Source organism: Sebastes umbrosus, chromosome 16 (genome assembly GCF_015220745.1).
Source record: "Sebastes umbrosus isolate fSebUmb1 chromosome 16, fSebUmb1.pri, whole genome shotgun sequence".
Lineage (NCBI taxonomy): Eukaryota > Metazoa > Chordata > Actinopteri > Perciformes > Sebastidae > Sebastes > Sebastes umbrosus.
In genome coordinates this window covers 14,516,970-14,537,700 of record NC_051284.1, presented here as the reverse complement: position 1 = coordinate 14,537,700, position 20,731 = coordinate 14,516,970, and the positions used below count along the sequence as shown (strand labels likewise).

At 42.8% G+C, this 20,731-nt stretch overlaps 1 protein-coding gene across 7 annotated transcripts in view; it reads right to left on the bottom strand.

Annotated features, from left to right (window-relative positions):
• The window catches only part of eml5 (EMAP like 5), a 40,274-nt gene that overhangs the window by 2,716 nt on the left and 16,827 nt on the right, over positions 1–20,731 (bottom strand). For 2 of the 7 annotated variants that reach the window (XM_037746781.1, XM_037746782.1), the window contains 38 exons: positions 20,438–20,623; positions 19,769–19,904; positions 19,549–19,572; positions 18,939–19,140; positions 18,300–18,437; positions 17,917–18,173; positions 17,568–17,780; positions 17,307–17,474; positions 15,503–15,609; positions 15,290–15,408; positions 14,984–15,170; positions 14,710–14,815; positions 14,204–14,297; positions 12,095–12,195; positions 11,790–11,983; positions 11,503–11,614; positions 11,201–11,328; positions 9,466–9,607; positions 9,220–9,372; positions 8,470–8,601; positions 8,246–8,334; positions 7,357–7,533; positions 7,023–7,224; positions 6,827–6,953; positions 6,551–6,565; positions 5,788–5,796; positions 4,849–4,927; positions 4,430–4,559; positions 4,233–4,331; positions 3,878–3,898; positions 2,971–3,144; positions 2,667–2,875; positions 2,303–2,460; positions 1,953–2,067; positions 1,683–1,871; positions 638–810; positions 189–351; positions 3–106 (listed from right to left, as the gene is read on the bottom strand). In XM_037746781.1, coding sequence (XP_037602709.1) covers positions 3–106; positions 189–351; positions 638–810; positions 1,683–1,871; positions 1,953–2,067; positions 2,303–2,460; positions 2,667–2,875; positions 2,971–3,144; positions 3,878–3,898; positions 4,233–4,331; positions 4,430–4,559; positions 4,849–4,927; positions 5,788–5,796; positions 6,551–6,565; positions 6,827–6,953; positions 7,023–7,224; positions 7,357–7,533; positions 8,246–8,334; positions 8,470–8,601; positions 9,220–9,372; positions 9,466–9,607; positions 11,201–11,328; positions 11,503–11,614; positions 11,790–11,983; positions 12,095–12,195; positions 14,204–14,297; positions 14,710–14,815; positions 14,984–15,170; positions 15,290–15,408; positions 15,503–15,609; positions 17,307–17,474; positions 17,568–17,780; positions 17,917–18,173; positions 18,300–18,437; positions 18,939–19,140; positions 19,549–19,572; positions 19,769–19,904; positions 20,438–20,623 — 5,132 coding nt within the window. Of the gene's footprint in view, positions 1–2; positions 107–188; positions 352–637; positions 811–883; positions 1,108–1,682; positions 1,872–1,952; positions 2,068–2,302; positions 2,461–2,666; positions 2,876–2,970; positions 3,145–3,877; positions 3,899–4,232; positions 4,332–4,429; positions 4,560–4,848; positions 4,928–5,787; positions 5,797–6,550; positions 6,566–6,826; positions 6,954–7,022; positions 7,225–7,356; positions 7,534–8,245; positions 8,335–8,469; positions 8,602–9,219; positions 9,373–9,465; positions 9,608–11,200; positions 11,329–11,502; positions 11,615–11,789; positions 11,984–12,094; positions 12,196–14,203; positions 14,298–14,709; positions 14,816–14,983; positions 15,171–15,289; positions 15,409–15,502; positions 15,610–17,306; positions 17,475–17,567; positions 17,781–17,916; positions 18,211–18,299; positions 18,438–18,938; positions 19,141–19,548; positions 19,573–19,768; positions 19,905–20,437; positions 20,624–20,731 lie in introns of those variants that run through there. The other 5 variants (XM_037746783.1, XM_037746784.1, XM_037746785.1 and 2 more) reach the window with 5 other exon arrangements.

Here is a 20,731-nt window from a genome sequence, read left to right as displayed (position 1 = left end):
ACCTTGTCCAGGTGGCCCAGGTGATCCTGTCGATATGGGTCTGCTCCGTGACCTGCTTCCCAGACGGCACCTCGTACACCAGTCGTTTATAAGCACCTGTGGATATCTGTTTCAAGGTGTTAGAGGTTAGGGGTCATACAGCCAGCCAGCCAGCATCTGAGATAAACATGCCCTCTCACAGTGTGTACCTGGACGTAAGTGCTGTCAGCAGAGAAGTCCATCTGCATCACGAAGCTGGGGATGTCCCTGCAGCAGTTGATGCGGTTCAGCTGCGGGCCGAGCGTCAGGTCGTAGAAGTCGACGGCACTCTCGGTAGAGCCGACGGCCAGGTAGCGAGAACTTGGACTGAACCTGTAAGAAAAGACATGCAGTGTTACGTAAAGTCTGTCTGTTCTGGCACCTACTTGTGGAGTAGATTTGACCCATTTCATTCTCCAAAGACAACAAGACTGAATATCTTTCAATCTAAAAAATGAATATGCAAATAAACAAATATATATCAAAATGTATTGGAATTGGGCTGATTTATGGGCCCCAACATGCTTTGACCACAGCTTCCCTTGAGTGCCCACTTGGGGTTTCATGGGTGTATCAATGAACCCAACTGTACCTTAGTGCCATACTCTTCTATCATTACCTGATGTCCTGGATAGGAGAGCGCCTGTCCCTTTTCTTGCCCCAGATTTTGAGCGAGGCGACCAGCAAGATGATGAACTCTCCGTTCTTCATGCCGATGGCCACCATGTCTCCTTCAGGACTGTAGCTGATGGTGCGCGCTGGGTGGCCCAAGTTCACCTTATTCAGCATCTTCTGTTTCCCGACAAGGCCATGCAAGATCAGCACATACTTGTTATTAACTTCATTTTGTGAACGAGGACAACCATATTAATTTCCCTCGATAAAAGCAACATCTACAAGTATGGAAGTGCTTAAACAGCTTCCTACGAGCACCTCATTTATAAGATAAACAATATATTCAACGTCTTCTTCAAAATCTGGGTACGTTTCTGTCACGTTCTGGGGAAACCGAAACCAACACAGAGTCTAGCTTGATAGATCTTGGAGCAAAAAACATATAGTCCCAGTCCTGTTGTTCTGTGGTGGCATCTGTTCGGGTTAAAGGGGTGGGAGTAAATCCATAATATTCTCTAAATTTTGTTGCAACCTTCATTTCATTCATTTTCTTTTGTATTTCATTTAATTAGATTAGTATTACTTGTTTATCTGTATATTCTGTTTTATTTACTCTTTGGTAAATGTGCCTTAAACGTGCCTGAAACACACAGTATGTACCCTGTATTTATCCTGTGCCGGTGAATTAATGTGGGGGTGGGACCACAGGGGTGTAAGTAGGTGCTGGGAATCTGGTGTGTGAATTTATTTTATTTTTTACTTTATTTCTATTTATTGAAATTTCTATTATATTTATTCTTCTTCTTATTATTATTTAACAATAACATTTAAAATTTTAAATTGATCTTATTTTTAATTATTTATTTATTTATTATTATTATTATTATTATTATTATATTATTATTATTTATTTAGCACCTCCCTTGTTTTTGAATACTTTGTTTTTCAGTTTACAGTTACTATATTATTATTTATCACAAAAAAAAGAAATATGGAAGTCCTGGGAACAATTGAGATGGTTCTGAGGAGATGGAGGTAACATGTCTGACCTTCTCTGGGATGTCCCACAGACGAACGGTGCCGTCCTCTGCCGCAGACAGGAACACGTCTCTGGAGGGATGGGTGCCCAAGCCCCAGATAGGTCCGTCCATGTGTCCGTTCACCAAGATGTTGCACGCTGCATTCTTCTCTCCTACTTCAATGATCTCTGCATTCCTGGTCCCCACCAGGATTTTACCCTGATGCAGAAATTAGTGAAATGTGTCAAAATACACATGATGAAGTTCCTTTTATTGAGTGCAATATTATCTGTAACCTACCTTTCCTCTGCATACAGAGCGAACACAGTCGATGATCTGTCCGGTTTCTAATCGAAACGCTCTGCAGCGCTTCAGCTCCTGGTCCCAGAGCTTCAGAGCGCCTCCCTCCTTTGACCTGAGGAGGAAAACATATGTGTATCTCATCCCTCAGCTGATGAAATTCACAGCTATAAAAATATGCATTTTCCTCTCATATGTATTTTATTCTTATTATTAAATGAATACAAAACTAATCATAAAAGTAAAGGGATGTTTTCCATTATCTGGTATCAAGGCCATCCAACCCTGCTACGTAGTGTGAGCTCACTGATGTGTAATGTAGTGTATTAATGTAACAGAGCAGCACTTACGGTCTTTCCTTGCCCCCGGTGACGATGAGGCCGTCTCTCAGTGTGGTGTACATGGTGAACACAGGGCCCGTATGAGCTTTGGCCACAATTCTCACTAGAATGTGTTCCTTCCACACACATACATCCCCACTTATGGTACCTGTAAATGTCAAGTTATTCTGAAAAGAAAACAAATCTGCACTAATCTAGTGGCCTACGAGAGCAGAGCGAGCAATGCAAAAACAATTCACAGCACATTGAAGCAGACAGTTTGTGATCAGACGAGCTTTAAATATTAGCAGAGTCAAATTATGAGGTCAAATGCAATATATATTAAAACATTTTTTAAGATTTCATATGTATATATTGGTTGGAAGTCACTTACGGCTCCAAATGCTACAGACAGCATGGTCTGCATCCGGGCGTCCTCTATGGTGCTCAGCACACCTTTTTTGCTGAGCAAAGCTCGACCAGCTAATGTCCAGAATCGCACATGTTTGATCCCCACAGACACAAAGTGTGTGTCAGAGTCCGGACGAAATTCAGCCACAAATATCCTATGGGTGTGACCCACCCGGCTGGCCACTTTGGCACCTGATAAACGAAGCAGAGTGCAATGAAAACGTGATCTCTCAATTGTAGTGGGACGTTCTAATCCCCAGAATGAGCTCAAAGTGTTTTTGTTTTACCTTCCTGCCACTTCCAGATGGTGACGGTGTGTTCAGGGTCCAGGCCCACAGACAGCAGGAGTTTTCCTGTGGCACTAAAGCTGACAGAGCAAACCCCACCAGAGTGGAAACAACGCAGCACCGACAGCGTCTGCTTGGTCATGGCGTCCCACACATGGATAGATGGAGATGTGGCTGAGGGGCAGAGAAGGAGAATTATTTGTCTAAAATGAACTACAATTAATGCACTTCTTTCTTTCTTGCGTTGGACTTATGTCATGTGTAAACTAGAGCTGCACAATTAATCAAAATGTTATCAAAATTGCAATATGATCTACTGCAATTTTCAAATCACAGAATTTGTTAAAATCGCAATATTTGTTAAAGGTGAAATGTGTGTCAAAATAGCATTTTAAATTAAATATTGTGGTGCTGCAGAGATGTCCTGGCCTACACATCATATTCTACAGGCTTAAGGAAACATCTTTGTTTTGTACAGATCCCCACAAAAATCACACCATAATCATTTTCATATGTTTTTCAATGAAAATGACAATAATGATGTAAAATTAACACTTCCCTCTAATATCACAAATCATATCGCAATTATATAAATAAAAATAATCGCAATTAGATATTTTTTCAAAATTGTGCAGCCCTAGTGTAAACCCTTAGCCAAAATATTGTATTATTGGGTTTCTGCAAATTCCATACTCAAATTTAGCAAAACTAATGTGATGCAAAAATGCTTCCAAACATGATTCATAGAAATAACCATGTTTGCATCATGGTTTGCATGAGGTAAAGACCACAAATCAAGTGGTCACTAGATGGCAGTAACGTAAAGAATACAATAAGTAGAATTGTTCAATAGTCTCTAACACTACATTTACTGTTTTACATGATGACTTATTTTAAATGTCCTTACCTGACATGTCACCAGTATCACCTGAAAATAAGGGAAATCGGATTTACTGACAGAACCAACACATTATTTGTTAATGTTTTGTGACTTTCTGAGCAAGAGTGGTTTCTGCTATTGACAAAAGCTGTTATATGCCTATTTCTGTTTATGTGTGTCTTTCTGTGAGAAATGCAGCATGTCCGACAATCCCACAACTATTCATGTATGCAGAAATGTATATATATTACAGATACGCTTGTAGGAGGGGGCAGGGTGTCTGTCATGTAGAACAATCCCGCTGCACAACGCACAACACGGGATACAGGGAGGAGAAATGAGGCGGCTGGTGACACAGGAGGTCAACTTCTCACAAACATACCTACTTGGCCAGTTGCCACCACGTTGGGGAATTTGGGATGTTGATTGATTGTCAGGCACAAAATGTCGTCACTGTGTTCTATGTAGAAACTTTGGCAGGCTGGAAGAAAACACACAGATACACAATGAAACACATGTATGGTATGTTTGCTTTACAGGTAGTGAATAGTAACACTGTCTCCTAGACCGTCCGCTTACAGGTCGTCAAGTTGAGCACGATGCCAACTGAGGCCGTGTGGTAGATGATGTCCGCCCCCTCGTTCAGGTAGTGCACGTTATTGCGGCAGTCATTGCCACGGTAACCAAACACCAGCTCCAACACCAGGTCCTGTGGGGGAGTCAGAAGAAGACCGGCAGAAAGTCAGAAAGGTCAACGCCATGACAACTAAGATGTTCAGAGGCAGCTGGCGGCTGAAGTAGTACGTCATTATTCGATTAGAGCATCATCAGAGTCCCTACAGAGGCTGTCTGGACTGAGGACGAGCACACAGCGTAATCACACGGAATAATCACATTAGAAACCAGCATGCTCTGACTCCTTCTGTTTACACAAAGTTCCCCATCTGTAGATATATATTAGTTTGCTGTGTTTTGGTAAGGATGTGAGGTCCTTTTACCTCAATGGGTCTCTTCTTTTTGCCAACATTGTTGGTCTGCAGCTTCTCCGGCTGTGGCAGCGCTCTGCTGACAGGAGGCCTGAAACAGACAGCTGGGATAAGAGGGCCGCCACAGAGCTGTTTGTCATGCTGATGAGAATGATAATGATGAGGGCGACTATGACAATATTTCACTGTTTGCTATTCTGACTGTTATGCAAAAATATTCCACAAACATCTGCTCATATGTGCACACAAATAGGGGATGTTTTATATGACAGGAAAGGAAAATCCCTGATGCTTTCTGTAAGGAAAATAGCTTCAATTCTTCTTCCAGGTGGGAGGACATTTTTTAAAAGCAGAAAATTATATATACTTTTAAAATGTCAAGGCCTATTGTATCAAAAGCGTGTACAGAGTTTTTATCATGATAAAAATCATCCTCGGTAAAATAAAAATGACAAGAAGTATGAAATATCTCCATGACATAACTGGAGCTTTGTTTGTTGTCCCCACACATCTTTAGGCAGTCAGTCAATACATTGTAATCAAAAGATTAAAAAAACATCACTAAATTACTAAATATATGTCAGGATTAGTGCTGAAAAATAGTTTCACTCATTAAATCAGCTAAAAAAAAACAGCTTTCTCTGGTCCCTTTGGAAGGAAATGTGTCTTTAATTACTAAGACCCTTTAAAGTGCATACTTAAACCACAATGGTATGGAAAAAAATATAAATAATGCAAAGACTGTAAGGAAAAACTGTTGCCATGACCTTCTTTTACAGTCAAGACAGGGTGTGAAAAGAGAAACACTATCAAGTGTCTAAGAAACGGACACAAAGACACCATTCGCTTCATATTCAATCTACAAATATCTACATGAGGCCCAAACCTGCGTGTGTGTACTCTACAGAGTAATAAAATAAACAGAAAGTAATTATTAAGTAAGCAGCTTACCTTGACCCTCTGCATGGCAGCAACAACAAAGAAAAAGTAAGAATTAGAAAAAGGTGTCTCACAGCGTTCACTGCTGCCCGGCGGACACACATGACGAAACACAACACCTCAGCCACTGAGGACATAAAATACAGAAGTCAGCACCATTGTGTAACCATGACAACTAAAGTCCATTTCCATGACGACTGCTGTTCAGACGATGCTGCGTGGATGTTTGCATCGTTGTCAAAAAAACTAATCTGGAAGTCAATGAACCTGAAGCACTGAAAGTCTGTGACACACTTACAGATGGATTATAATGATGGGAGATGTGATATATATACGTATAAACAATGCTTCCTTAAAAAGACTTTAAAATAGGCTATCTAAAGATTTGTACATTTCTAATATTCCTTCTGGTTTGATGTGTGAAGTTAATCCGCTTTAATCGCGCCATTTCCCCAGAGAAAGATTCAGATATTGTTCTACTGACTACTAAAATGGACATTAAAGTAAATGAAATTCAAGCTCTAATTTAACTCCAATTTGTCCTGCCAGTCAGAGCAGCAGCTCATTAGCAAGTGAATTGACACCCAAGAGTGTCAAACACTGAAAAGTGAATTACTAAGACATCAAGGCATTTTATATAACACTGCAAGAAGTGAAAGATACTTGATACTTTCTTGAGTCTTGACATGATTTAGTCAGATTTTGTGCTTATACATTCTATGCCCACTGCTTAATCTTTCGTCTAAAATCAACATACATGAACACAAGAACTTACCTGACCACCCCTTGTCTTCAAGTAGAATTAAAGAACGAAGCAGGATAATGACAGATGGACAGCCATTAAAGGAAAGAAGAAGAAGAGCAGAAAAGGCTGAGTTATTTCAAAAGGGCAGGGACAGGGCAGGAAAAGAAAAGACTGAAGGAGGCAGGTTTGGCTTCATCTCGACGCAGAAGCATTATTTTGTGCACTATGACAGGCAGAAAGATATTTTCTGTCTGCGCAGGAGCGTCCTTCCTAGCAAAGCTTCATCATAGCTTCAGTGACAGATACCTTTCGTCCACAGAGGGCTCCTTCAGCTGCAAGTGGGGTTTCACACCCGTCATGGGTCGCATGTTGGTGGATAAGGCCTTGATGGTGTAGTTGATCTCGTTCTCCCTCGTCACATCGCTGTCGTAACCTGGTGAAGTGACACAGATTTTAGCAACAGAAACATTCCATGAATAAAAACCTAAAAAAGGACGCTCACCTCCGTCATCCTCGCTCTCGATGTCCGACTCCTCGCTGTCACACTGTTTGAATTCCCGATGGCCTTCGGCCTCGTGGGCCCAGATCATGAGGCACGTGTCACCCCCGCCGACCGTCACCAAGAGGCTGTCGTCATGGGTCCATCGCACATTGGTAACATGTGTGCTGTGGGCCACGTAGCGTTTGAACTTTGCATACTTCCCCTGGGGGAGAGGGACAACAGTTATTTAACACTTGTGACATTAACACAGAAATTAACATAATATTTGCATAAAGCCTTAAGTCATGAGGCGTTTCAACCCAGATAACACAAAGAATCATGCATTGTGTCGTACTTTGACAGGGTATCTGAAGAGCTTGACGTATCCCAAGTCATCTCCTGTTGCTAGCACCTTCCTGTCGTTACTAAGGCAGGCGGCGGTCACCTCAGTGACCTCGTTGATCAAAGGCCAGATGCCCTCAACGGACGTTCCCAGGACACACGTCCACGTGCTCCAGTCGATCTTATCCACCTGAGCATAGTGAGCAAGTAAGTAAAGATTAATTTATACAGCACTTTTTAAAAGTACCTCACAATAAAAGCATTGACTATCAAACAGGCAGGATAATATCAAACAGAAGAGCTACAAAATAGAACATAACAATCCAGAAATGTGCTCAGGAGCTTCACCATGAAGAGCCTCTACAGGCGCATAGAGAGCCCACACTGGAGTAATGTGCTCTCTCTTTGTCTTTATTAGAAGAAAGGCTGCAGCAAAATGTCAAACTATTCCTCTAAAGGTCCCAGAGACTGCTGCAGGGTCTTTTTGATCACTCTCAGGGGCCAATCATAGGGAAGGAGGGAAGAGTTGTCTCAGCCTGTCAATAATGATCCTGTGATCAAGTGTAATGAGTGAAACGCATCATGACGAGGTGAGATGAACGAGCAAAGGTAGCAGAGAACATCGCTCCAGGGAGACACGACCTAGCAACATCTATCATCTCTGACCCTTATTTTCTCAACGCTTCCCTCCACTGTGTGCCTCGCTAGGTGTCTGATTGTCACGCCGTATTAAGGGGACGCTAAACACTATCCCACTTCCACTGCCAAAATTAGAAGGATACTGGTGAAAAGTGGGCCGTGCTAATGCTTCACTGCCCTTCCTCGAGCCTCCTCTGATCCTGAAGGGAAAATGTGGGCCAACAGCGCGACCATAACTGGGGCTGCCTCCTCTCACTGCTTACCTCTGTCGCCGGGATGGTCTGCCTCTTGCCACGAGGAGCCTCGAAAAAAAACTGCTCTTTAGCACCCGTGTTGACTTGGAGTAGTTTCCCTGTGGATGAGAGAGCCCAGTGGGCCGTGGCGTTTAACCGTGTTTTAACAGGGACACTTTGAATCCATTATTTGTTCTTCAGCAGTCGTTTGCAGGGATTTACTGAGACAATAGTATTTAAGGAAGCGTGTTTACCTCTCTTGTCCCAGTCCAGATGGGTAATGTAGTTGAGGCATCCTTTGCACACCCCGACCCGTTTGCTGCTCATTACATTGTAAATATCCACAAAAGTGTCTCCTGATGCTACTGCAAGGTACTTCCCAGCACCTGAGCAAACAAAAGAGAGAGGAGTTTCAGTTTCAGACAGTCAGTCCAGACTTAATTATCTCAACAACCATTGGATGGATTGCCATGACATTTTGCAGACATTCATGTCCACCTCAGGATCGATGCAATAACTTTGGGAATCCCTTAACGTTTCATTTAGTGTCAACATTTTAATTTGTCCAAAAAAAATGTTCTAGTTTTTCTGCATTCAATGGTTCCCGTACTTTTTGTCTATACAGTGACTTCTACTAAGATGTACTGTAGGCTATCAGGGACTCATGGGAGTTGGGTTGAGAAACAGGATCCCTCGCATTGTGGACTAAGGTTAAGTGTCCAAACGAAAGAGAGTTTAGTTTCTTGCTCTCACTTTGTGCACTGTTTCTCATTTTTCTTCTGTTGCCTCTCTGTCTGGCCTTATTACAGAAAGCCATTCAATTGGGTCAGGCCTGCAGCAATATCTCCCCCACTGACAGCGGGAGAGAAATATGTATACCTGCTGAACTTCTGCATCCTAAGACGCTTTGAAGGGCACACAGATTTTAGAGGCCTATTTACTCCTCAGACGGGATTTCAGGGGAGCTTTGTCAGGGTGAAGAAATGCGAAGGTGAGCGGCGGACCTGGAGAGAATCTGATATCGGAGATGATGTCCTTGCGGTGGTGGAAGGACACCAGGTCCTCCAGGGTGTCTGCGTTCACAATGAGGAAGCTGCCGTCATTCAGGCCCACCGCCAACGCTTTGCCGTCAGGGGAGAAGCAGCAGCAACGGCCGCCTGTGGAGGATAACGTGTTTGTTAAAGCCCCGGAGCCAGCGCACTTCCTGTCAGAAAACACACTCGTCTGTTAGTGTTTGAGCAGCGACTCACCTTTCCTGAGCTTGCGTACGGCCAGCATGCAGTGGCTGGGTGAGAGGTCCCATATGCGTAGGGTTTTGTCATCGCTGACGGTGGCACAGAGAGGGAGATGGGGATGAGTGGCCAGGCCCCACACTTCACCTTCCATGTGACCCTACACACACATACAAAAGTCATTATTTAATGTGTTGATATTCCACTCACTCGTAGGTAATAAAGAAGAAATAAAGTTAAAAGGCCAAAAAAGTTTATATTTAACTTAATTAGATTCATCACATACATACATGACCTCTGCATTTAACCCATCGTTAGGATGTAATGGGGTGCTGTAAAGTGCCCAGGGAGCCACTGGGGGTTCAGTGTCTTACTCAAGGACAGTTTGACATGCAGACAGTAGGAACTGGGAACCAAACCGCCAAGCTTGCAGTTAAAGGACAACCACTCTACCCACTGAGCTACATCCTCCCCACATTTACTCACAGGACTAATACAGTTAAACACCACTGTAGGAATAGTCCAAGCAGTTCAAATAAAAAATAAATAAATTAAATACTAAAAATATGACTTAACGATGCTAAGTTTGTTAAAATCATGATGGTGACTTTTAAGTAACTATTGAATATTTATCAGAGTGCGCTTGTTTGCTCATTTGTCATAATTATATATATTTTTATGATATATTATTATATAATATAATATTTGATTATCATAACCATTCTACTGTATTTTCCCTCTATTAGATTTCAGTGAAACTGTCCACTTATTCTATTTATTTTACTTTTGTTTTCTTAAATGTGCAACTATGTCCATGCACCTCAACGAGGGGTCATCTTGGGATAAAGAAAAGTCTAAATATAAAGTAAAGTTTCTTAAATTTCTTTCTGTTTTTGCAGCTGGCTAGATTTCAAAGTCATAAAAAAAAGGTTTTGAACAGCAACGACACTGCCAAACCTTTCCTCCTCTCTGACATCAGCAGTGTGCTTAATCAATCAGATTAACCATATGTATAATCCTCTTTGATATTCTCCACAGGATACTTACATAGTTAGCCTGCTACCTGTACAGCAGCTGACTGAGGACAACCTTTGGATCATTCATCAACTGATCCCATCCATCACAATGTGCCTGTGTATTTTAAAGTGTTTGAAAAGGGCAATCAATAGCAGTCACTGCTATCAGGGCTGCCTGGGAGACGCTGCAGGACCTCTTAACTAAATTAACAATCTCCCATTAAGCAGCGATAATTCATCACCGTTTATAGCCACCTCCTTGGTGATTCTGAGTTGCTGTTTTAAACAGACAGTAGTGGTGTTATAATCACACTGAAGGGCAAAGCTGGTAGGATTGTATGTTTTTGCCTATTAACCACAGAATGGATATACGTCTGGTACTGCTGAGCATATCATGTATTTCTTCAGTTTAAACTTCTGCAGCCGTAGCGCCGCATCATCATTTTGGCACCGTGTTGTTGATGCATTAAAGGAAGCTCCAACTCAAGAAATTTAAAGTCTAATGTAATCCTTAGTTAGAGAACCCTTGAACGCACAACCAAGGCAAAAGCTTCCTGCCACTTCATTACAATACAATGAAAATGACACAGCAGTGCGTCTTCAACCTTTCAAAAAGTCTCCCAGCTCATAGTACTGCAGAAAACCTACAAGTATCTTCCTCATGAATCCCTGTGTGAGATTGTGTATATCATCAGATTTGGAACAGGTTTTGGTGTTATCTTTTATCCACATCTTACCTGGACCAGCAGAGTGATGGGGCCGCTCTTGTCTACCTCCAAGATCTCTCCGTTCTTGGTCCCCACCAGGATGTGGCCATGGCCCAGAGATATGGCACGTATGGACGGGTTGTCCTCCAAGAGCAACCCTGCACAGTCAATGAATTATATAGAGACCTTAGTTTGAACCAAGAGGCAATCTTCATCTCAGCTAAAAGCATTGAATGCTTTAACTGGATTTGCATTTGACGGCTGTATTACATAGCTGGAACTAGAAAGAATGAACCAAGGACAGTGGAGGACGACTGAGAACAGGTTTTTACCTTTAGAGCCTGGGGCTAGGACCGCTCGCTTGATGGCGTAGGTCTTGAGGCACCTCTCGAAGGTGTCGTCCCACAGAGCAACTATGCCGTCCTTTCCTCCAGTCACAAATCCCTACGGGGACAATATATCGGCACATTTAAAGCAGCAAGGATAACCTGCTAGTTGAACATGTCACCGTCAGATTTAATTCAATATTACACATGATAATAAGAAATGGCTAGACAAAAAAGGAGATGATTTTATTCTGAAAAGACATGTCAGTGAAAGAGCCTTTTCCCCGTGGTACCTTTTCTAGAGCGTGCACGCTGAAAACAGGGCCATCATGCGCCTTGACAGTCTTCATCAGAAACATGTCCCTCCAAATGCAAATGTCCCCAGTGCATGTGCCTGAAAACACCATCTCCTCCGACCAGCCGTACACGGCGCACATCATAGTCTCCGTCTTCCCCATGTTTCCCTTGCGCCCAATTAGACCACCACCTGAAAGAGAAACAGAGATAGTCGACTCACAGGAAGACGTGTCAAGGTTGAGCCCGAGCTCTGCTTGTTAGAGGCTCTGCTAGTCAACAATAAAAAACCCATGGGTCTTACCAGCCTTATGCCAAAACTTCATATGTTTCACACCAGCCGTGATGAGCTTGTCAGGTAGGTAGGGATTTATTTTGACAACGAATATCTTGTCCTTGCTTCCCCTGAAAAATATCACAAAATATGCATAGAGGAAAATCATTAATTCTTTACATTTATTTCATACATCCACACACTTAAGATGTTTGTTATGTTTTATCTTTTCTTACGCCTTGGTCTTGAGAGAAACAACATTTAATTTCATAATTATTTCTTATAGCTGGAATGACAAACAAACGTGATCTTGAAATATAAGAAGAACAAATCTACTGACTGTAACCAACAATTCAAGGGCCGAGTGCAGCGAAGCTTTTTAATCATGGCACAGTAATGCAGAAATATAACTCGCTCTCTGTTTCTGTGTGAACTAAACTGAGTTGCATTGTTTAGAGTATCAAAATGTTTCTGAACAGACACAATAAATCATTCCCACAGATAACACACATTGCATAAAGGACTGGATTAACATTGTAAAATAATTAAAAATAATAATAAAATAAAACTATACTATAGACCGGACTGAACCCAGAGGATAAATAAGGATTTTCTAATTTTTATTCCTTTATAATTATATAATTATAAACTTATTAAATATAAGTCAATTACGTATTTGGTGTGCTTGTTGGTATGGATGGGTGCCCATAGATAGATTGAGATGTCAGCAGTAGTTTGTACTAATGGTATGTTCATTATTCAGTGTGAATTTGGATGCTTACTCGGTTTAGCTCACCCTATACTTACGTACCTGGGCGGGTGGTAGGTTCTAATTAGGTGAGGCAGCGCTTCAATTACTCACTATTAGAGAGCTGTGTTTTCTGTACTTAAAAACACAATAAATTAAAAAAATTAACTGATCGTGGCACGAGAGGGATTGTAGTATTAGTAGATGAGTCGCTGGTCCTGATTATGCGACGAACCGTACCTGACAATTTAAGTTCTCTAATCGTTGCCCTTTGTGTCCCCTCTAACACCCACTCCTCCTCTCCAAGCCGAAGACTAGACAGTGGCGGTGCACAAGCCAGGCACTGTCAGGCCCCATTTCCCTCTGCCCGCCTCACTGCACTGCCCACCAGGGTCTGCAAAGTAATGCAGCTCCAAGCTGTCCCTGAGCTGCAGTGAGAGGCTGGCACACAATGCACTGCTCCAAACTAGCCAGGGGGGATTTCAATGGAGTAGACACTAAATATGAGCATCAAGTAGGACAAGCAACAAAGCAAAAGCAGAGATATTTTGGGATGCGGATGTTTTCCAGTTAGATACTACTGGTTCCTGCTGGTTTACAGACTGTATAATTTTACCTGAAAATGAAAATCTTTGCACCTCTCATGCTTTGCAGCAATTCAGGTCTGGTAATCCACTTGCATCAAATGTACAAGCCTGGTGTGTGTACACAGCGATAATTTGCATCAGTAGGAAATCAGTCTGTCACACTTAAGGGTTTATGTCACCTTGGACACTTCTAAAGTAAGTCTTCCTTTATCTTTAATGTAATTTTAAGATGTGGAGTTTTATATTTAGTCTTTATGGTCCAATTAGTTACAGCCATCAGGCCAAACTCGTAGGATGTGTATTCATCCTTTTTATAACTTGAGCGACCCATTCACTTTTAATGTACGGTTTTGTACCTCAGAAACAGGGTACATCTGTAAAAGACACATTTTTTTCTTGAAATGTTTCCTTGCCGAAATAAAATCTGATATATCAAGCACCCAAACTGGCCCGGATGAGCCCATGAAAGATTAAAAGTAATTCTCTTTAATTATGGATCTGCAGATGGGGCCCTGGGGCAACCTCCTACTCCAACCATTCAGACTCTGTCAGTGTTAAGTGTTGCAGTGGAGCCGCCTCGTAATATAAAAAGGTAATTCCCCCTCTTCTTTCCGCTCCTCCATCAATCAAGCTGTCAGCTCTGCACAGCAAAGTGGCTTCAATTTAACCCTCATCCATAAATGTCCATATTTAAACTAACAGCGCTCAAACAATCTTTAGAATTAACAGGAGGGTTTGTCAACGCTTGTTGGATGTGCGGACAGCAAATGCTGCATGTTAACACTCTAATATAGCTGTACTAACCGCATGGCAGAGAGCTTCTCCCCTTTCCTCCAGTCCCACAGCACAATAGTGTGATTGTCATCCAGACCCACCGAGGCCAGCCGCTTGCCATCCGCTGTGGAGAGAGAACCAAAACCATTCAGCACAGCACAGACAGAGCCAGCTCCTGCTTTGCTTCAGTGACGTTTGGCCCTTGTTAGCAACATGAAAGCAGCCCGGCGGGTTTGATCTACGGCAAGTGATTCACTGACACTGACATACAGATCACCGCGCTGCCTCTGTCTGGAGCCAATTAAGGGAAGTGAGATGAACAGCTCTACCTTGATGCCGTCAGACTGCCGAGACTAAAAGACAGCAGGAATAAGTTTTTCGGTGTTGCTGGTAAAGCGGGTGTCTTGTGAACTTTCATGTTTCTTTTATGTGTGAATGAAGTTTTTCGTTCCCCCTGTGAAAGCAGGATGTCTGGAAGAATTTGTGAAAAGTATGTTGTGTTGAATCTGTATGGATAGGAGAACTGAAAGAGTTACCAGAAAAGTCCAGAGTGCAAACTCCGAGCTGGTGGAAACCCCTCAACACAGACATGGGTTTTAACGTTTCCGTGTCCCATATGTGGATGGAGGAATCTCTGCCGACCTGTATGACAAACGCAACCACACAATCTACTTAATTCAACCAATTTACACGAGAGAATTTTGAGTCTGATATGACAAAGAATCTCTCTCAGTTCGTCTCCGAGGAGCCGTGAACTAAACTAAAAAAAAAAAACGTTGAATATTTTATGTTAGAAGTGCAGGCAGCTACCTGGCCTGTTGCTACAAAGTCCTTCAGGGGGTGGATCGCCAGACAGAGGATGTCATCATCGTGGCCCATGTAGAAACGTTGGGTATTCTGCTGTCTGTTGTACACAACCCCAATGGCAGCTACATGGTAGACTATCTCCCCGGTTTGGGTGTAGAACAGGTTGCTCCTGCAATCATAACCCCTGTAGCTGCAAACAAAGAAAGAGCGAGATGTCTCCAATTTTTAAAAGCTTGCCTATTTGAAATTCAACTCACAATATCGGCCTTTCCATAGTTTCTCTTTCATGATGCTACAGAGTACACCTACCCATGAATGAAGTGCAGCTTCACCCCGCTCCCCGGTGGTCGCTCTTTCTTCTTCATGGCCGTCGCTCGATGCTTCTCTTTGCACTGCTCTTTGAGCTGAGGTAGATCTTCTTTATAAACCTGGATACAGGTAGTGAAGTGTGAGCTTTCTCTGTTTCAAAAGAAATGTGATTTTCATGTTCAAAAGGGGAACATCTTTGATATAATCACAAACCTGTCGTCGATACGTGAGCTGCGTCTCCTGCTCGATTTCTGAGTCCATCTCGGGTACGTCTGACTGATCAGAGTCCGACTCTTCGCTGTTAGAGTCTGCCAAGGTCTCTGCGGGCAGAAACAAGGTTGCATCACACCTCGCAAGTAAAATCCCTCCCTACCTCTAAATCAGTCAAATATCCCACCGCGCACACAGTGACAAATACTGCATCCTGTGAGGGTCAATCATGTAATAATCCTTTGGCATCTCCTATTTATCAGGCAGCCGTGCTTCACAGTGACATCGCTCAAGACAAATGTATAAAAATGCTGATGCAGCACAGTAAAGCCGTGCCAAGACGAGGCAATAAGCAGAACTGGCAGCTAAGGGCGGCTACTCACAAGATCCATTAGGAAAATTAAAAGGAAAGGCAGTTAGTATGCGCTTTAATTTCAGAAAGCACAGCTCCGCTCTGTCTCTGGAAAAAATATGACTTGGGAATGACAATGCAATTATACTTTCCAAGCTTCATTCACTTTTATTGGATTTGTCTTAATTAACGTGGAGGCTGTTCCTGTGCAGAGCGTTATAGAACTGGTAGTTGATGAGCAAAAAGTACGGGAAGGGAACAATCTAGTGCATTGCTCTCTGGTGGTTTAGCACATCAACGTCAGGAGGCTGGTGGGAGCAGTAGGCTATGGGTGCACATTATGTAACAACCCCTCACATGTAACTAAGAAACAAGGGGGTAAAAAAGAAAAGGATGTTTTGGGAAATAAGCTTAGAACGTTACATGAGAAGATTGATACCACTGTCATGTCTGTGAGACATGTAGCAGCAGCCAGCAGCTACAAAGACTGGAAATGTACAAAAACTGAAGTGTAAAAACTAAAATTCAATGTTTTACAGGAGGTTATGTACCGGACTCCAAGAAGTTACCAGATTAAACAAACAAGATATAACAATTAACACTAATTAGTGAGCTTTAGAGGTTCTGGTAGGTAGATTTTGTTACCATGGACCAGAGCCAGGCCAGCTGTTTACCCCTATTTCTAGGTTGTGAAAGAAGGTAACAAACAAACTACAAAAACTTGCAAAAATGTGCAAAAGCTTTTGTGAGACTCGTTGCACGACGACCTATCCTAACCTTAACCATTCAAGGTCAATGCCTAACCTGAACCATCTAGCGAGAGAAACAGTAGCTTCATATTTTACATACAGACACAAGCGTGGCAAGAAAAAGACCGAGCGTATTTTCCAGTATGTCGAGCTATTCCTTTAAGTATGGAGCTTGAGCCGAGAGATGATTAGTCTAGCTTAGCATAAAGACTGGAAGCAAGAGGAAACAGCTAACCTGGCTGGGTCCAAAGTTTAAAAAATATGCCCAACAGAAACTCTACAGCTTGCCTTGTTGTTGTCTTATCTGTAAATCTTGTCATTTTTCTATTTATTTTTGTGTATCTGACAATAAGTGATCTTTAGCAGTGTTAGTAGGCATATTTTTTAACAGGTGTATTTCCCCAAAAACAATTCCTTTAAAGGGATTTTGCTGCATACTGCAATATTTGAGTGGGAAATTGGGTAGGCATCAAACTTTCCATCAGGGTTTCCCACTCAGCCTAATTAGATAATGTTTTGTTGGCAGGAGCCACTGATTCTGTGAAGTGATTTCAGTAATGCAAGTCACTGGTCTCCACACAAAGCTACATTAAAATGTAACACTCCTAATTGGATTGATCAGAATGTAAACTGTAAATCCTCTTTTTTGGGGAAACTTATTCCCATATTATGGTTAAATGGTGAAAGGAGCAGGGTCTCGTCTTACCTTGTGGTGCTATATGCACGGCCTCTTTAGACTTTCTTTCAGGAACAAACTTCCACTGGAACACTGAGTGATCAGCACCACCAATAGTTATGACCCACTGGTAGTCATGTGACCATCTGGCGTTGGTTATGTGGGCTGAATGACCTAAATACTTTTTAAATTTTGCACCTAAAACCAAGAGGAAACATATCAGTAACACAGCAGATAATAATATCAGAACTTCTGCACTTAACTCTCCTTAAAAATTAAACAATTCTTTACCTTTTTTTACACACGGATATCGTAAAAGTTTGACTAATCCGTAGTCGTCAGCTGTTACTAAGACTTGATTGTTAAAGTTGGCGTCCACAGAGTTAATGTCATTGATATCTGAGTACTTGGGCCATATTCCATTAACCTCAGGGCCCAACACACACGTCCATGAAGCCCACTGTACCAGCTTCAGCTCCTCCCTGTTGGTCACCTCCTTCCCACCTCAACACAAGACAGAAACATTCGATCTCACAAAGAAGCTCCGTAACAGTACCATATCAAAGCAACTTGTCTTTCTTTTCACTGGTATTACAGAGAACATGATTCCAATAGTTGTACCGTGGGAACGTGGACTTACTTGGCATCCTGTAGAAGAGCCTCCTGCCGCTGCCGTCATTGATCTGCAAGTACTTGCTGTCCGTGGACCAGTCCATGTGTGTGATGAAGCTGTTGGAGCCGATGCACTCGCCCACTTTCTTGTACCTCTGCACCACGCCATAGATGTCCACTGAGTTATCATTAGAGCCAACAGCCAAGTGGGCCCCATCGGGGGAATACTTCAACTCATGGATGGCTTCCTTCCTGTCCTTGATGTGGACCACCTCTGTCATATCTCTGGAGGGGAGCAGAGAAATGTCGCTTGAATGAGGAGCTAAAATGGACACAAAATGATGAAGCTCTTCATCATAGTAGCCATTTGCAGAGGATCAAAATTGGGCCACCTTTGAATTTTGTACCCACCTGACTCTAAGAACGGTGAAGGAGCCATCCTTCATTCCCAGCGCCAGGTGAATGCCATCAGTGCTCACGGCTGCACAGCGGATCGGCTCCTCCATGTTACAGCGAGCGATCAGTGCATGATCTATAAGGCTCCATATCCTTCAGACACAGAGAAGCAGCACAAATGAAGAGGCAAAGCAGTGATGAGATTACACGGCAATGATATTTGTCATGCCTGTCCTGTTATGTATTTGGCTTTTGACTGCATACTGACAGTTACAACTGCTTCATTATTGTGGCAGATTGCAACCAACAGAGTACCCAACACGTTCTCATCCCAACTCGTCACATACCGCCCCCTTGACGTCACGCCCCCTTGGCGTTACTAATTAAAACATAGTTGTTAATGTTATATTCCATTCATGCTAATAGATCCCCTGAAATGTTACACACTGTTCCTTTAACAAGGACGTTAAAAAAGAAGATGAATTTGTTCAACATTCTTGGACCAGGAAGACCTAAACTATCAAGAAAAGTGTGATAAGTAAATGTTCCTTAAATCATGATTACGTAAGTATATCACTAAAGATACTGAATTAATTCACGACATTTAACAAAATAAATAATTTGAACATCATTGTAACATGACAGCAGCTTCACCTGACTGAGCGATCATCACTTCCTGTCATGGCCAGAGGCTTGGTGGGGTGGACGGCTAGAGCCCACAGCTCGCCTTCACAGTGACCCTGCATGATGAGGAAGGGCTTGTTGCGGTCGTGGACCACCACCTCGAAGATCTCGCTGTCCTGCGTGCCCACCAGGATGTGATCTCCCCGCCAGCACACGCTGCGCACAGACAGCCCTATCAAAAACACACACACACATCATGCACTTAAAAAATCTGGAAAAATAAATTGAGCAAGCATGCTAACATGAAAGCAGACAGACATTTGCCAACGCTTATACAGTTATTATAAGAGACACGACGGGGATAATAAAGACAGGAGGTGCAAATAGCCATCTGCAGACTTCCCAGGACGGAGATTTTAACAGGAAAATACAATGACAGCACATGTTGTCAAGCCAATCCGCCCAGTGACTCTGGATAATACAGCGAGAAGAGGATGGAGGAAGCATGTGCTGTTTGTGAACACGACATCTGTATACAGTGTAAAACTGCAACAGAGCTTGGACTTACTAACGACAAGAGGAAGAGCAGAACAAACAGACTGACATGGTTATCAACTCCGTCCGCAATCATATTACCCACCTCGGCTATTTTCACCTCTAGCTACTGTTAGGTCCAAGATTATAAATAAAGGAGAAAATAGAAAACAAGAAAGAAAATGTTAGTAAGGAGAACAGAACTGGCACAAACTGTGTTTTTTTTTGTAGATTTACACAATTCTTCCTGTGCCTCGGGAGACCAGTTCGGCCTGCAACCTTTCTTTGCCCATATTAAAAGGAAAAAGGAGGCAGTTTGACATCACCTTTATATCCTTGGTCTGTTTCCCTGAGATCAATGACAGTAATTGGTTTGAAGTTGAGATCCCACAGCCGGACGCAGCCGTCTCGGCCCCCGGTGGCAAAGCCCTCTTCACAGACATTCATGCTGAAAATCCCTGACTGGAGGAAATGACAGGCTGTCAGTGAGGATCCGAACAATAAATGAGCAATGACAGAACCAGCCGCAGCTACAGACCGCACAGTGCTGCTGCTCAGACAGGCTTTTGTTTAACAAGGCTTTCACAATTACAAAACCTGCTACTGTGGCCTCAAGATAACACAGAACTAGGTAACGGGAGGTGTCATATCTTTTTTATTACTCTACTGATGACCTCCTTTGGCTACGAGTCTCTGTATACACAGCGAGGCACCTTGTTAAACCCTCAGTGAGACATTTTGTAGTACAAAAAGCAGCAATGAGCATGTACTGTAGTCATTATCCCCTCCCCCACCCACCCATCCCCTCACCCAGCTGTTGATCCCATAGATATCATTTAATCCGGTGGAGCAAAAGGCTGATCCTTTTCTACTGAGCAGAATCAAACGAAGCCAGCATGCATGGCTTCGACCCCGGTTAAGTTTACTAGATTTACTGCAAGTCGAAATCAGCCTGAGCCACAAAAGCACAAAACACTCCTCTCTTACAAACTCACCCCATGAGCTCCTTGCACCGTCCTCATCAGGTTGATCCCTTTCCACACGTAGATGTCGCCATTCAAGGCACCTGAATATGTGACCTCGTCCTTGGCGCAGGCAAGGCAGAGGATGGTTTGGAGATCCCCCGTTTTGCCAAAAACACCACGTTTGGGCGTGAGAGCATTACCGCATAAGCTCCAAAACTGCAAACACAAACAGAAAGAGTGAAAGAGTATGGTGGCTAATAATCCCCCCCTTGTAATCCTGTCATGAAAAATCCAAATGGACAATTATGGAGTGAAAACCATCAC